At 39.6% G+C, this 12,558-nt stretch overlaps 1 protein-coding gene across 6 annotated transcripts in view; it reads left to right on the top strand.

Annotated features, from left to right (window-relative positions):
- Numb (NUMB endocytic adaptor protein) overlaps positions 1-12,558 on the top strand; it is a 70,845-nt gene that overhangs the window by 52,537 nt on the left and 5,750 nt on the right. For 5 of the 6 annotated variants that reach the window (XM_072004055.1, XM_072004056.1, XM_072004052.1 and 2 more), the window contains 3 exons: positions 11,367-11,531; positions 12,089-12,160; positions 12,269-12,487. In XM_072004055.1, coding sequence (XP_071860156.1) covers positions 11,394-11,531; positions 12,089-12,160; positions 12,269-12,487 — 429 coding nt within the window. In that variant the 5' untranslated portion in view covers positions 11,367-11,393. The remainder of the gene's footprint in view (positions 1-11,366; positions 11,532-12,088; positions 12,161-12,268; positions 12,488-12,558) is intronic. The other variant, XM_072004057.1, reaches the window with a different exon arrangement.

Raw genomic sequence — 12,558 nt, 5'->3', positions numbered from 1 at the left:
TTCAAAGAATATTAGAAAGGTATAGTTACATTGTTTACGTTTCAAATGCGAACGCACAAAACGTGCTTAAACCTGTCTGAAACACCCGTTAGCGTAACTGTATTTGACAATGACTTTAAACGGTACTAAGCTTTTAATTGTCGTAGAAGGGATAAATGGGAAACTTTTCAACGACAAAGTGAAAATTCCAGCAGCGGTATGAAAGGATCCTAAGTCGAGGGATACTTTGGTATATAGTTGCGACCTTTCTGGTTAAAAGGCAACCCCTAATTAAAACTGGTCGAAAGGTTCCCTGGCGGCATCGAAGTGGCCGATCCTTGGCTGCTCTCGAGCCACATTTCGAGAGAGTAGTAGTAGTCGCTTTCACTCGATCGTGACGATACGACGTAACAACGCTTCCCATCGCGATACGCGCGCGTAATCATTAAAAAATCTTACCAAACTAGAGTGTAAGTGCGCGTAATCTTCGCTGGATGTGATACCGTTTGATCGTTCGTAATCATTTTTCATTTCTTCGTTCGAACAACGTTCGTTTCTCGTGTTAAATCTACGAAAAATTAAAATTACTCTTCGGCTCGATGTATTTACCACGACTATGGAAACGAACGTAGAGTATTATATATTTGCGTATTTGAAACAATTTGAGATATAACCGCGAAATACAACAGTGAATGGATTTTGCGCAACGTATCTGAGAATCATAGCGTACATTGATCCGTTTCCATCACACTTTCTTCATTGTGTTTATTACGATCAATTATCGCGTGTGCAACTTGAGTCAGATACAAGACGATCGTAATGAAGTTCATCCTCAACTGGAGCACGTCGAACCAAGCTAATAAAGTGAGTATAATACGATCATGATGGATCGCGCTCGTACAAATGCGATTTTCTATACCGCCACTAAATGCATCGTCGTTTTTTAAATAGACGATCGACCTATAAAGCGTAACGATGGCACTTTTATCTCCATCGAACCGGAACAGAATTTATTACACTGATTTCGAGGAAAAATTTCATCGATTCGTGAAATTTTCTTTCGATCTGACGAAGGATCCGTCGGACGATTTCGGAAAAGTCTTGCGATACTTTCGAACAAGTTTAAAGTTTCGCGAATGTTGTTCCGCAAGGATACAAACAGGTTCTTTGTGACAGGAGAAACTTCCCCCACATTTCAGTGGATGTCTTCTATCACACGGTCTTGTTATACGCTAACATTCAGCGAAGAAAATCTAAGTTATTTGTATATTAAACAAGACGAGAAAAGTAACTTGAAAATTGCTAATATAATGAAAACATTTTTAAGAATTTTGAGATATTTTAACCGTTAAGTTTGCAGTATAAAGAATCGAGATTCGCGTACAACGTGGAAATCGATCGTATCCTCGTATATTTATTATTCGGACAGATATGGATCGAATTTAATCGCGTTACACGTCGTACGGCTTTGTTAGATGGTCGAAGGTAAAATGTATTCGTCGTTACATTTGTAAGACAGAGGAAAATAATTTCAGACGGAACAAACAGAATTCAAAAGCGATACGTCTATCGAAATTTGTAATAATTTTTTCATCGAATCCGACGACAGCTTCGTCTTATTGCACGTTAGAAAAATAGTTGGAAAACAGTTGGATAAAACAGTTAGATAGCATCTAGGTAACGACTGCTTCATATAAAATTGTAATAGTTCTTGGAAATGTATAGCCGCAGGAAAAGCCTGTACGTTTATCTTCGAGCTGCTTATATCTTTCACGATTTGCTTACGGGTCAAATTTATCTACCTTATTAAAATTACTTTACTGAAACTTAATACCGAAGGATATGACACGTAGTTGTAAATTCTACGAATAAGAAGACACGGAATAACCGATAAAGGCATTGAATACGCTTAAACCAACACGAACGTAAAACCTCTCCAGCATATCGTTGACTCGAAGATTTCAAGTCTCCGTACTTATCGTTGGTACGTACGTATTTACGAACTAATCAAAGTACGGTATCACTTTTTTTCTGGAATAATTTTAGTTCACACTTCGGCTTACTTGTTCGTACACGACCAACGTAGGAAACATCTGCGCGTCGTTCTTTAAGTTTTCGTATTTAAGCTTTTATAAAGTGATAACAAACTTTTTTACAAAACGACATACTCTAAGCTCGTTTCTTGATAAAAAAAAGAAACGAATCTGGCCAACGTTTCTGCGTAAGCACGATGCGTGCACTCGGGCCGTGATTTTTCCACGTAGCGTGTAATTCACGACGTAACGTCAAAGGAGGATCGAACGAAGGAAAGGATATGCTCCGACTTCGAACGCGATCGAAGTGTTGCGGCCGCTCGAGAGCAGACTGAACGAGGATTTTACGCTTCGTAAGAAGAGATAACTCAAACCGCGAATTCGTTGGGGCGCTTGTGATTACGTACGAATTATATTACGCGAGTGACACGCATTCTATCGAATCGACGCAAATCGCGTAAGTACATGTGTACTTACGTTTACGGTCACGCATACTGCTAGACGATCAACGAGGGGATCGAACTCAAGGATAACTGGTGCTACATGCATCGATGTCCGTCCGCTTGATAGCAACCGAGGGAAAGAGATCCAGAATTCTACAAGGTGTCTTGGAATTACGGGGAAAAGTTCGTGTTTGCGGAATTTTCGAATTTTCGTGTATTTTAAAGCTCGCGGTTCAAATTACGAACGTCCGAAACGATCGATTTGGTATCGTTAACGAAATTTTATAAATTCCAAGTCTTCGGATTTTAACGGATTTGTAATTGGCGAATCGTTATCAACATTTGTAAAGTAACTTCTGCTAATTTTAGCGATTTAACTTGTAACTTTCAAAACGAAATAATACATGACGTAGATAATAATTAAAATTTTAAATTGTTAATATCAAAAAGAAAACGAAGCAAACTGTAATAAAATAAAATAACGAAAAGGAGATTGGGGTATATTTACGAAAGCAAAAGTTTAATCGAAGAAATATAAGTTAATTTAAAAGATAAGATACAGAGTAATCTTGTTTGAACGTAGTTTACAGCTCGACGCACGGTGCTATTGGTAAAATTCAACGTTGCTGGTGTAAATCACGGCGTTGGTTCCGCCGAGACGGAATTGAATCGCGTTCGCGACGCAACGATGCTTTCGCGTTATTGTCCTGTAAATAACACCGCCCATCGTGGTGCATATGTGCGTCTGCCTACATCGCAGTGCACGGCAACACCTGTCTCGGTGAAAGGATCGAGTACTCATAGACCCTCGTAGATATTTGTCATCGTTAGACTCGCTGCCATTTCAGGTAACGAGTATCTTCTTATTTTTCTTCGCGATTCAACGTCGTTGCCTAACGATCTCCGATTTTTGTCTTTCACGTACGCAAGAAAATATGGAACCTAGAAAGCGTATAAAATACTTAGAAAAGAAAAATTAAACAATTTCGTTTACGTTTCCAAGGACGAACATTTCGATATTTCAATAACAGATATTTCAATAACGAACGAACGAGTATCTTTTATTTCGAAGAAGAGCTCGAAAACGAAGACACTTGTGTTACATGGCGAGAGACCGTCGCGTCTTATCTAGCGAGAAGAACAAGGTAATATTTGCTGTCTTGTCTCATTCGTAACCTGGAAAAAAGATAATTGTGCCAATTATACTATCGAACGTATCCTTTAAGCGAAGAGGAACAATGGTTAATTATAAGGAAACATTCTTATTCCGACGTTAATGTAATTAGTGTAATTAACGCGACGTTGTGAGAAAAGCGTTTTGCTGGAAAGTCTGGGAAATAAAACACTGTTGAAAACATACTATTTTCCACTTTAAATGCGTCATCCACGAGATAGAACCGTGTTTGCAATTCGTCAGATTTTTATTTCCTTTAGAAATGTTTTCTAGAGAAATACCGAGGACCAACGGATCAAAGTAAATATTAAACTTGAAACTCTACGATATATTTGACTTTACAAACTGTTAACGCGTTGATATTATAAAATTGAAAATATTGGAAGGTGAAAGCGAAAAACGCGTGCTCTGCTCGTCCGGTCAGTGCGATCGATTTCTCAAGGCAGCGATAGCTGCCGAGGTAGCGACAGTAGGAAACACCGATGCATATGCCCAACAATCTGCGGCCTGTTGGCTTGAAAATAGTTGAGAAGCGTTGGCAGAATCCAGTGTCTCGGGCTCGGCGGGTCGACGAACTGATAGGGCTGCATGAATGTATACCGGCTCTCATCGTCGCCTTTCTAGGTCACGACACCTAGTCGGGAGCCAAGAGATCCATGCCTTCGATTGGCACGTAGCCCCAAAGTAAGAAATCCTAGCCACGAACAGAAGCTGTGCCAAACAACCATTCAGATTCTTTTTAGAACGGTCCGTTTTTACTACGCGTTCCGCTTATATGTCAGGGACAGCTGTGCCGTGCCATGGACTAACAACCGTTTCAGACGCTTCGAGACGGCGCCTTTTTCGACCGAAAGTGGCACGATTCGAACGATACTTCAGGGATACGCTCGTATCCTATATACGTATATATGACGATACACGTACATTTACGACGATGAATGTCGTTTGAAATTTTATCGAATTCCATCGGAATTCCGAAACTGAGAAATATTCGATCTAAGTCTCTTTTTGCGTCCGTGCTCGACGAAAGGATTCCGTAGCTTCGCCTCTTCTTAAGATCAGAACCCGATAGATCCCGTTAAAGTTGAAAGATTCATCGGATTCTGAATAATTACGCGCGAGGTCGTGGTACCTGTTCTCGTATTTATGATATTTTACGGACAAACTTCGTTAGCTGGTAATCTCTAGATTCGACCTTGAGGCGTGAAAGGAAATATGGCGGTCGGAGAATGCTTGTACGGTTATTATGTGTGCATGCAGACGGGTCGTGCATGTCAAAACGTAGGCAGGTCGATCTAGCGCCGCAATTTCCTGCTGTTAGCGAGCCGTGGACTTTACGGCACTCCCATCTCGAACGAGCGATATTAAAGACGCTCTTAGAAAGAAGCTTGGTTGATGGCAAGAACGACGACGTCGTTGAAGAAATTAATGTAATTTATAAGAAAGAAATTTATTCCTTAATGTAAAAGCCGGTTTGCTACCGTGTGGAAAGGATACGACAATCTGTGGTTTCTAACGAGATAAAAGACGGCAAGAAACGCCGGGATGAAATAGGCTGTTGAACTCGATTCGAATTTATTCTTTTCCTTTCTCATCCTGGAATTGCCAATTTACTTTGTCAACGTATTAAACGCAGATCGACCGTAACCGTAAAAACGAACAGATTAAGATATACAGCGAAAGAAAGTCGAATATACCGTAAGTAACGTGAAAATTGCTTTGACTTTTGACATTCTAACGAAATAAAAAAAAAAGATACGATAACGTTATATTCGAGAAATTAATTAAATTCGTTATTCGGTTCTTCCGATAATGCGAAACTTATTGCAACTTGTTTGGCATTGTTCTGTCTTTTACGTCGAAGCAAGTTTTGTCCAAAGGATCGTGCATTCCCGATAAAATGGAAACAGACTATGACGAAATGTCTGTATGGAACGAGTGCTGACAATGAGTCATCAGATGTGTAATAAGAACGGTGTTGTGCTTGTGTATCGCAATTTAATTTCGAGTGACTAATCGTATCTGTAGACGCAAGGGGAATATTATCGTATCCAAACGAGCGAAAAATTATTATCTCTAAAGTCTTTTCGAGAGCACAGGTTGAAGTCCTTGAGTCAAATTAAAAAATTATTTAGATGATATTTATCGATCTAATTGTAAGATTCTGAGGAAGTACATCGATGTTTCTATCGAGTAAAAGTAGCTTTGTAAAGAAAAGAAAAGAAAAAAAAAAAAAAGAACGGCGTTCGCAGAATCAATCACGAGGATCGTTCCATTCATAATCGTTACGAGAACGATGGTCGGAACGAATCATTGGCAACTAATAACGTAAACACTCCATATATTCACATATGTACGTACGAAGATGTTTCCATTGAATTGCATTTAATATCACATCGCTGTAACGTCAGAGACAACGTTTCTTTCGAATAGCCGTTTTCACATGGGAATGTTATAACAACGAGGATGTGGGTTTCATTAAGAGGTAATAACGCTCGACCTGCAATCAAATAGCACGATAAACGTGGATGCGTATCCGACACACAATCGAGGAACGACTTTCAAAGAAAATATGACTTCAAGGATCAGTTTAACTCCCTTGAAACGCAATTTTATTCGAGTAGCGAATAATTACAGGTGAAGCGACCCTACCTTTTCTGTACCTAACGAATAGTAGGAAAGGATTATTTAAATTTCGTCCTTATTATCCTTACTATTACGTTATAATTTGAAAGAAATGTAATTTTGTTTTTAAGCATGAAGCTTAAGATACTTTAAGAAAAAGCTTAAAATACTTTAAGAAAATTCGTTAATAAATGCGAAAGATACGATTGGTTCGTTTGTGGTCTAATTTTATTAATTATAAAAATAAAGCGTCGCTGAGTTAATCGTTTTAAAATGATTTTGTAACGAAATTTCTATGAAGCTCGTATCTTAGGAGAATTTCGTTGCAACCTTCTGACGACTTCCGGATGGGCGAGACGTTACTCATCGCCCAACTCACGGGCAAAGCTCGAGAAAAAGAAAGTTGTAAAGTATCGTTGAAGACGTCGAAGAAAATGCGCCAGATGATCCCGCTCACTGATTCACACGATGTATCCTTTTTTTATTTTCTTAGTCATCGTCGATCTGATTCGGGAACCTATTTTTGTCCAGTCGTCGTTTCGTTAGTTGATTCAGTTGACTCTAAATTTCTCTCTGAAAACATTCTGTAATTGACATTTTGATAAATTCAACGGCAAACAAATTAGAATGTAACACCTAGCAGACTTGACACGCGTATACAGAGATTAAATGATCGAGAGCACGATATTCACGCGTATAACTTCATTTAGAATTCATTGATCTCGAAACGATGGCGTTGATGATTTTTTATTAGCGAATCAGTGAACGAGCGTAATTTAATCGACGAATCCAACCATCGTAGACACACGGCAGTTTTAAATAAGTTTCGCGTCAACCAATTCGTGCAACTTACGTATGAATTTATTTATATTTTATCAAGAATATTTATATTTTATTTCCCGTTAATTACGTCGTTATACGATGTCTGCCGTATACGCGTCGAAGCTTTGTCCGTGCAATTAAATCAAGATTAAACGTATTCTCTGAAGAGGTGCAAATTTATAGAACTTCGAAGTTCGATAAATTCAATAGGAAAGAATAGGGAAGCTATTTATCCATTTTGCGACATCGTGGTCACGTCCAGCGATATTATCTTCTCCTGCTAAGTAATCAAACCAAGGAAAAAATTCACATTGAAAATGATGCCAGTAAAATTCATCGCCTTCCCGTCACGTGAACGACATAATACGATGTCGCGTGACCACTTATCGATTCTCCTCGAAACGATTATCTGTTTGGAGTTGAGGGACCAGCACGTGGACGTCGTCTTGCATGAATCGAATCTCATCGCGACGATTCACTTGGCCCGTTGCGATTCCAACTCTCTCGTAAGCCTATTAGCAGGCTAAGCAAACAGCCTGAGTAATCGGATTGGATCAAGAGTGCTCGCTTTCGCACGTTTTAACCATTAGTTCGGTCCTCGTGCGTGATCGCCATCTCCATATGGAAAAAAGCGTCCTCGAGTTTGGTTGCCACGCGGTTCGATTATTTTCATAGCGGTCCATGAACTGGTTCATCATGGTGCGCAGTGGTTACAGCTGCGAGAGCTTCGTTATTGTTGCACGAACAGGGATCTATCGTCGAGAGTAAGGATCGTTGCAAGTACGTGACAATATTTGCTTGGTCGTGGAACGCGTTTCTGCAAACCATGCACGAGATGCGATCAAATATCTCGTTCTGGACTTGCGAACGAATAAATGTTGTCGTAATATCATGGATGGAAGTTTCATCGTCGAGAAACAACAATTTTATTTCATTTCTCATCCAAAATAGAACAAATTACGTATAATTTTTTACATTTGTTTTTAAGTTTCCGTTCTCGAATCCGAATATATTTCATAGATCGAATCTATACAATAAAATTCTGTTTGTCCTATCCTTTGTATTATCTTCCTGTCGATTATAATTTGTCCTCTTGCTTGGACAATTTTCTAAAAGATAGATAGATTAGATGTCAGTAGGAAATCGCTTATCAACGTTCATAGATCATGGGAGCTTCGAATTCCACGTGCATGAAATTTAAAGCCTTATAAGCCTTGGACAGAACGTCTTGGCTAAAGCAACGTGTAATATACATATAATATATTTCGACCGATAAAATCTTTTTGAAAAGCGAAGAGCGTTTGGTTTTTGTAAAAAGAAAAATAGATTCGTAACGGCGCGATATTTATACGAACAGGGGATAAATATCCCAACAGTTCATGGTAATACAAATAAACTTCGATAAAATTCTAGAAATTGAACGTTTAACGAATAATTCGAAGATGATTTTATTACGTCGATTACTAATAACGATTACGTCAAATTCATTGACGGCACAAGTTAATTTTCTCCCTACATTCCCAATCATTCTCCGCCACCGTTCTCAACTTGAGGAACCATCGATCCCGAGCAGCGATATCACTTGGGGCTAATACTTTTTCTGTTCGATTGGTCGGATAAACGGCGACACTGTGAAAAGGTGAAATTAAAAAGCGAAGCCGTTCGCTTGGAAATCCTCGTGCCCCGTGTCGTATTCACAGTCGAGAACGAGGTATTTACGATATAGCAACGAGGATGATTCTCCGATGATCTCGTTGATACACGTTATCTGGTTCACATGGATTGTGTAACATCGAGTTAACGCGTTTCCGTATTTTTAACGCCAGATAACATCATTGCGTTATCCTTATCGAGAAGCTAACGTCCTTTCTACATTTGGTCTATCAACGACAAAAATTGAGCTCGACGAATAACATCGCACGACCGAAATACGAACGAAAGTAAACGATACGAGCATGTAAAGCGATAAATGTTTCTAACATTTCCTTTCTTTGCTCGATCTTGTGATACGTCTTATCGATTAGTATTACCACTTCCAAAATTTGTTAGACTTTTACGTAACTCGTAATAGTAAGCAGCTAACCATCGTTTATGTCGTAATACTATTAGGTGGTCCGAAAAGTTTCTTTCCTTTTATAAGAAAATAATGGATGCACATTTTCCGTTTTATGTTACTTTATCGAATAACGTATGACCCATTTTATTCTATCAAAATTGTTAAAGTGGTCGCCACTTCTAAGAAAACTCTACATCTGGTCTTCAGTTTTCTCAAGCAACGAAGCCATCGACAGCGCATAGACAAAAGTTTGCGTCGAAGACAAACCATAAGCGGTACATATGCAACGTTGGCTTCAGGGTTTTTTCGGTCTTAGGGTAACACTGCTAGCGTGCGGATCTGGACCAGCTCGCATTGTATTCCACACTTTGTACTTATCTTACAATTTGTCCACGCGTTTCTTTGTATCCACATACATCAAATAACCTTAACAAAAATAAAGATCACAACGTTCGACGGATCAGGTTTCGTGTTTGCATAAAGACGCATCGTTGTAAAAGAAAGACACTTTTCGGACAATCTAATATTTAACGAAGAGAACAAAAAACGTTTCTCTCCGACGATAGAACAGTGGCTGCTCGATTTCTTTGCTAAAAGCACAGATTGTATTACAAGAGTAATACGTTTATATATAGAAACGTCGGAATAGAGTTCCGACAAAGTGCTTTCGTTGGTAAGCGATTCCGAGGAAAATTAAGTTCAACGAAATAATCGAATTAAACGAGTAAGTGCCTCTATTTACTTGTACGCGATATACGTCTGTTTCGTATCGTATCGGTCGATTCGTCGATAAAATAAGAATGCGCATATGTATCGCTTATCGAAAATTTCTTTCACACGGTGGGTAAGCACACAAACTCGGTGGGAACGTCTAACCAAGACACACAATACCGTGCAGACGTCTTATCGTTAAACTATGTTGATGTTCTTCTACTTATTTCAAAAAATTCCATCTATTTTCATATTGCTCTGTCGTGGGAACTCGAATCGTTCAACTGTATTCAGCTACATGATAGTTTACTACATGTACGTAGCACAAATAAGCTATTTGCCACATTTTCTTGGAGAATACCATTTACAGAAAAAATTATTTAAATAATCTACGGAGTATATAGTAGTCCTTTCGATAGAAAACGATCAAATTTCGAATAGCTTCTCGAAGAAGTTCTTTTTTCCACTGTGACAAAAGTATGTACCTTTTTAGCGGTAAAACATACTCTTCATCTTGCACTGAAAGGATAATTAAGTTAAGACACCTTATCCTTTTAAAGAATAATTGACGCTCGATTTGCACGAACAACTTTTGTTTATCCTGGCGACGGAGAGATCTAAAGCGGGTTGTAAAAGGAAAAGAAACGGAGGAATCGAAAAGAGGGAAACGAAACGGAGAGATTTTCTCAACCTATGTCGATCCTTGGTCCGTTGGCCGGTTCTTAGGGGTGTCGATTTAGGAGGGTAAATTCGCGGCTCCGTACTAGGGGAGAGTTCGTCGAGGGTTCTGATATAAAAGATTCGTTGGGAACCGAGGCGAAGATTCGATCACAGGCCATTGTACGACTTGGACTCTGTTCGCCGCCGTTGCCAGACACTGGCTGCCTTCTATTTTTCTCAAGGCCCACTGTTACGCGACTCATCGGGCAAACGAAGCAAAGTGCTCGACCTCTGGGAATATTCGCGGATCTCCAGAAACGCCAATGGTCGATGCAGGGGATGCGCGATATTAAAAGTCTAAGATGCGACGGTTGGAGAATGCATCTAGGCGGTTAGATATGGAGAAAACCGTCCAACTTCTTCCTCAACCGATTTGATTCCTAGATCTTTTAGATGTTTGTCGAGCGTATCTTGGGAGGAATCGTGGACTGTCTCTGTCTCTTTCTCTCTGCTTGTCGGAGTAAACAAAAGGAATAGTCCACGTTCAATTGGGAAATATCGGTAGAAAATTGGTCACAAAAAATGGCTGTTGCTGAGATATATCCTAGAAATGTTTCGCAACCTGGATCTTGCTTTTCCTGCGACACATTTTCAAGCTTTTACTCGTGTTTTCTCTTTTATTTTCTGTTTGCTCGTGCGATTGTGTCGCGTGTATTTTTTGGGTCTCTTTTGGTATGTCGTGGGGAAAGTGGAAGAAATAGTCGAGAAGGTACAACGAATTTCTGTTTAGTTTTTATCTCGTTAATCGGTCTTTGGTCGATTACAGAATATTAATTGTCCTTTTTTTTTTTGTATTATTGCAGAAACGCGAGAGGTCACCGGGAAAAAGAATGGACCGACTTCGACGAAGTTTCCGCGATAGCTTTCGGCGGCGGAAAGATCCACACGTGCCGGAATCGAGTAAACCTCATCAGTGGCAGGCAGACGAAACGGCTGTCCGTTCGGCTACCTGCGCTTTCCACGTTAAGGTATTACAGTCGACGATTTATTATCGTAATTTCATCTTAAATGGACACCTTTTATTGCAAAAAGTATTTTTAATATTAGACAAAGTCGCGTATTTTGCTTTATTAACGGATCTACTGACTAGACTCGACATTTACTCCGCCAAACTTACGTACGTGTAACATGGATTACAAATTTGACCGTCTGAAAGAAAATGCTTTCGAGCAGCGGATGCACGAAAACTTAATGGAAAATCGGGCAGCCAACAGCCGTAAAATTGGCACGTATCCAGATAATCGATACTCGAATAACAAGTGTTCCATTATACTTTCCCTCGATGACGTTTAGTTTCATCGATTTCGATAGACCGCCTCTACATTTTCGAAATGTTCATTCGTTTGTCATTTAATATTTATGTCGCTTTTTCTATCGTATTAAAGCGTCTTTGAATTTCAATATAAAAGTTGTGCAGCTATAGTTTAGCTCTGATTTCTATTATATTTTTGCAAATCACCCTTTATCCGTCAAACGTCACTCTCTTCGTACGTATCAATTGATCCAATCGATTTTGATGATACAGTACCTGGGATGTGTGGAGGTGTTCGAGTCAAGGGGTATGCAAGTATGCGAGGAAGCTCTAAAAGTACTTAGGGTACGTAACGCAAAATCTTTTAATAAAATTGCAATATCTTCTGTATAAAGAAACTACTTTGAATTAAAGACGATTAAAACGATTCTTTGCATAATAAAATTCTTGCAGAACTCGAGGCGGCGACCGGTACGCGCAGTGCTACACGTATCAGGGGACGGTTTGCGGGTCGTCGAAGACGAGACAAAAGGACTGATCGTCGACCAGACGATAGAGAAAGTTTCCTTTTGTGCTCCGGATCGAAATCACGAGAAAGGATTCAGCTACATTTGTAGAGACGGCACGACCAGACGCTGGATGTGCCACGGGTTTCTGGCGTTGAAAGAGTCGGTACGTGTCGCTGACGCGTTTCGTAGGAAGTTTCGTTAACTTTCCTTCTGGTTACGTCTCGGTTACGTTAA

Source organism: Bombus fervidus, chromosome 5, assembly GCF_041682495.2.
Source record: "Bombus fervidus isolate BK054 chromosome 5, iyBomFerv1, whole genome shotgun sequence".
In the NCBI taxonomy this organism is placed as follows: Eukaryota; Metazoa; Arthropoda; class Insecta; order Hymenoptera; family Apidae; genus Bombus; species Bombus fervidus.
The sequence above is the reverse complement of the archived record's forward strand: the minus strand, read 5'-3'. Positions and strand labels throughout refer to the sequence as shown.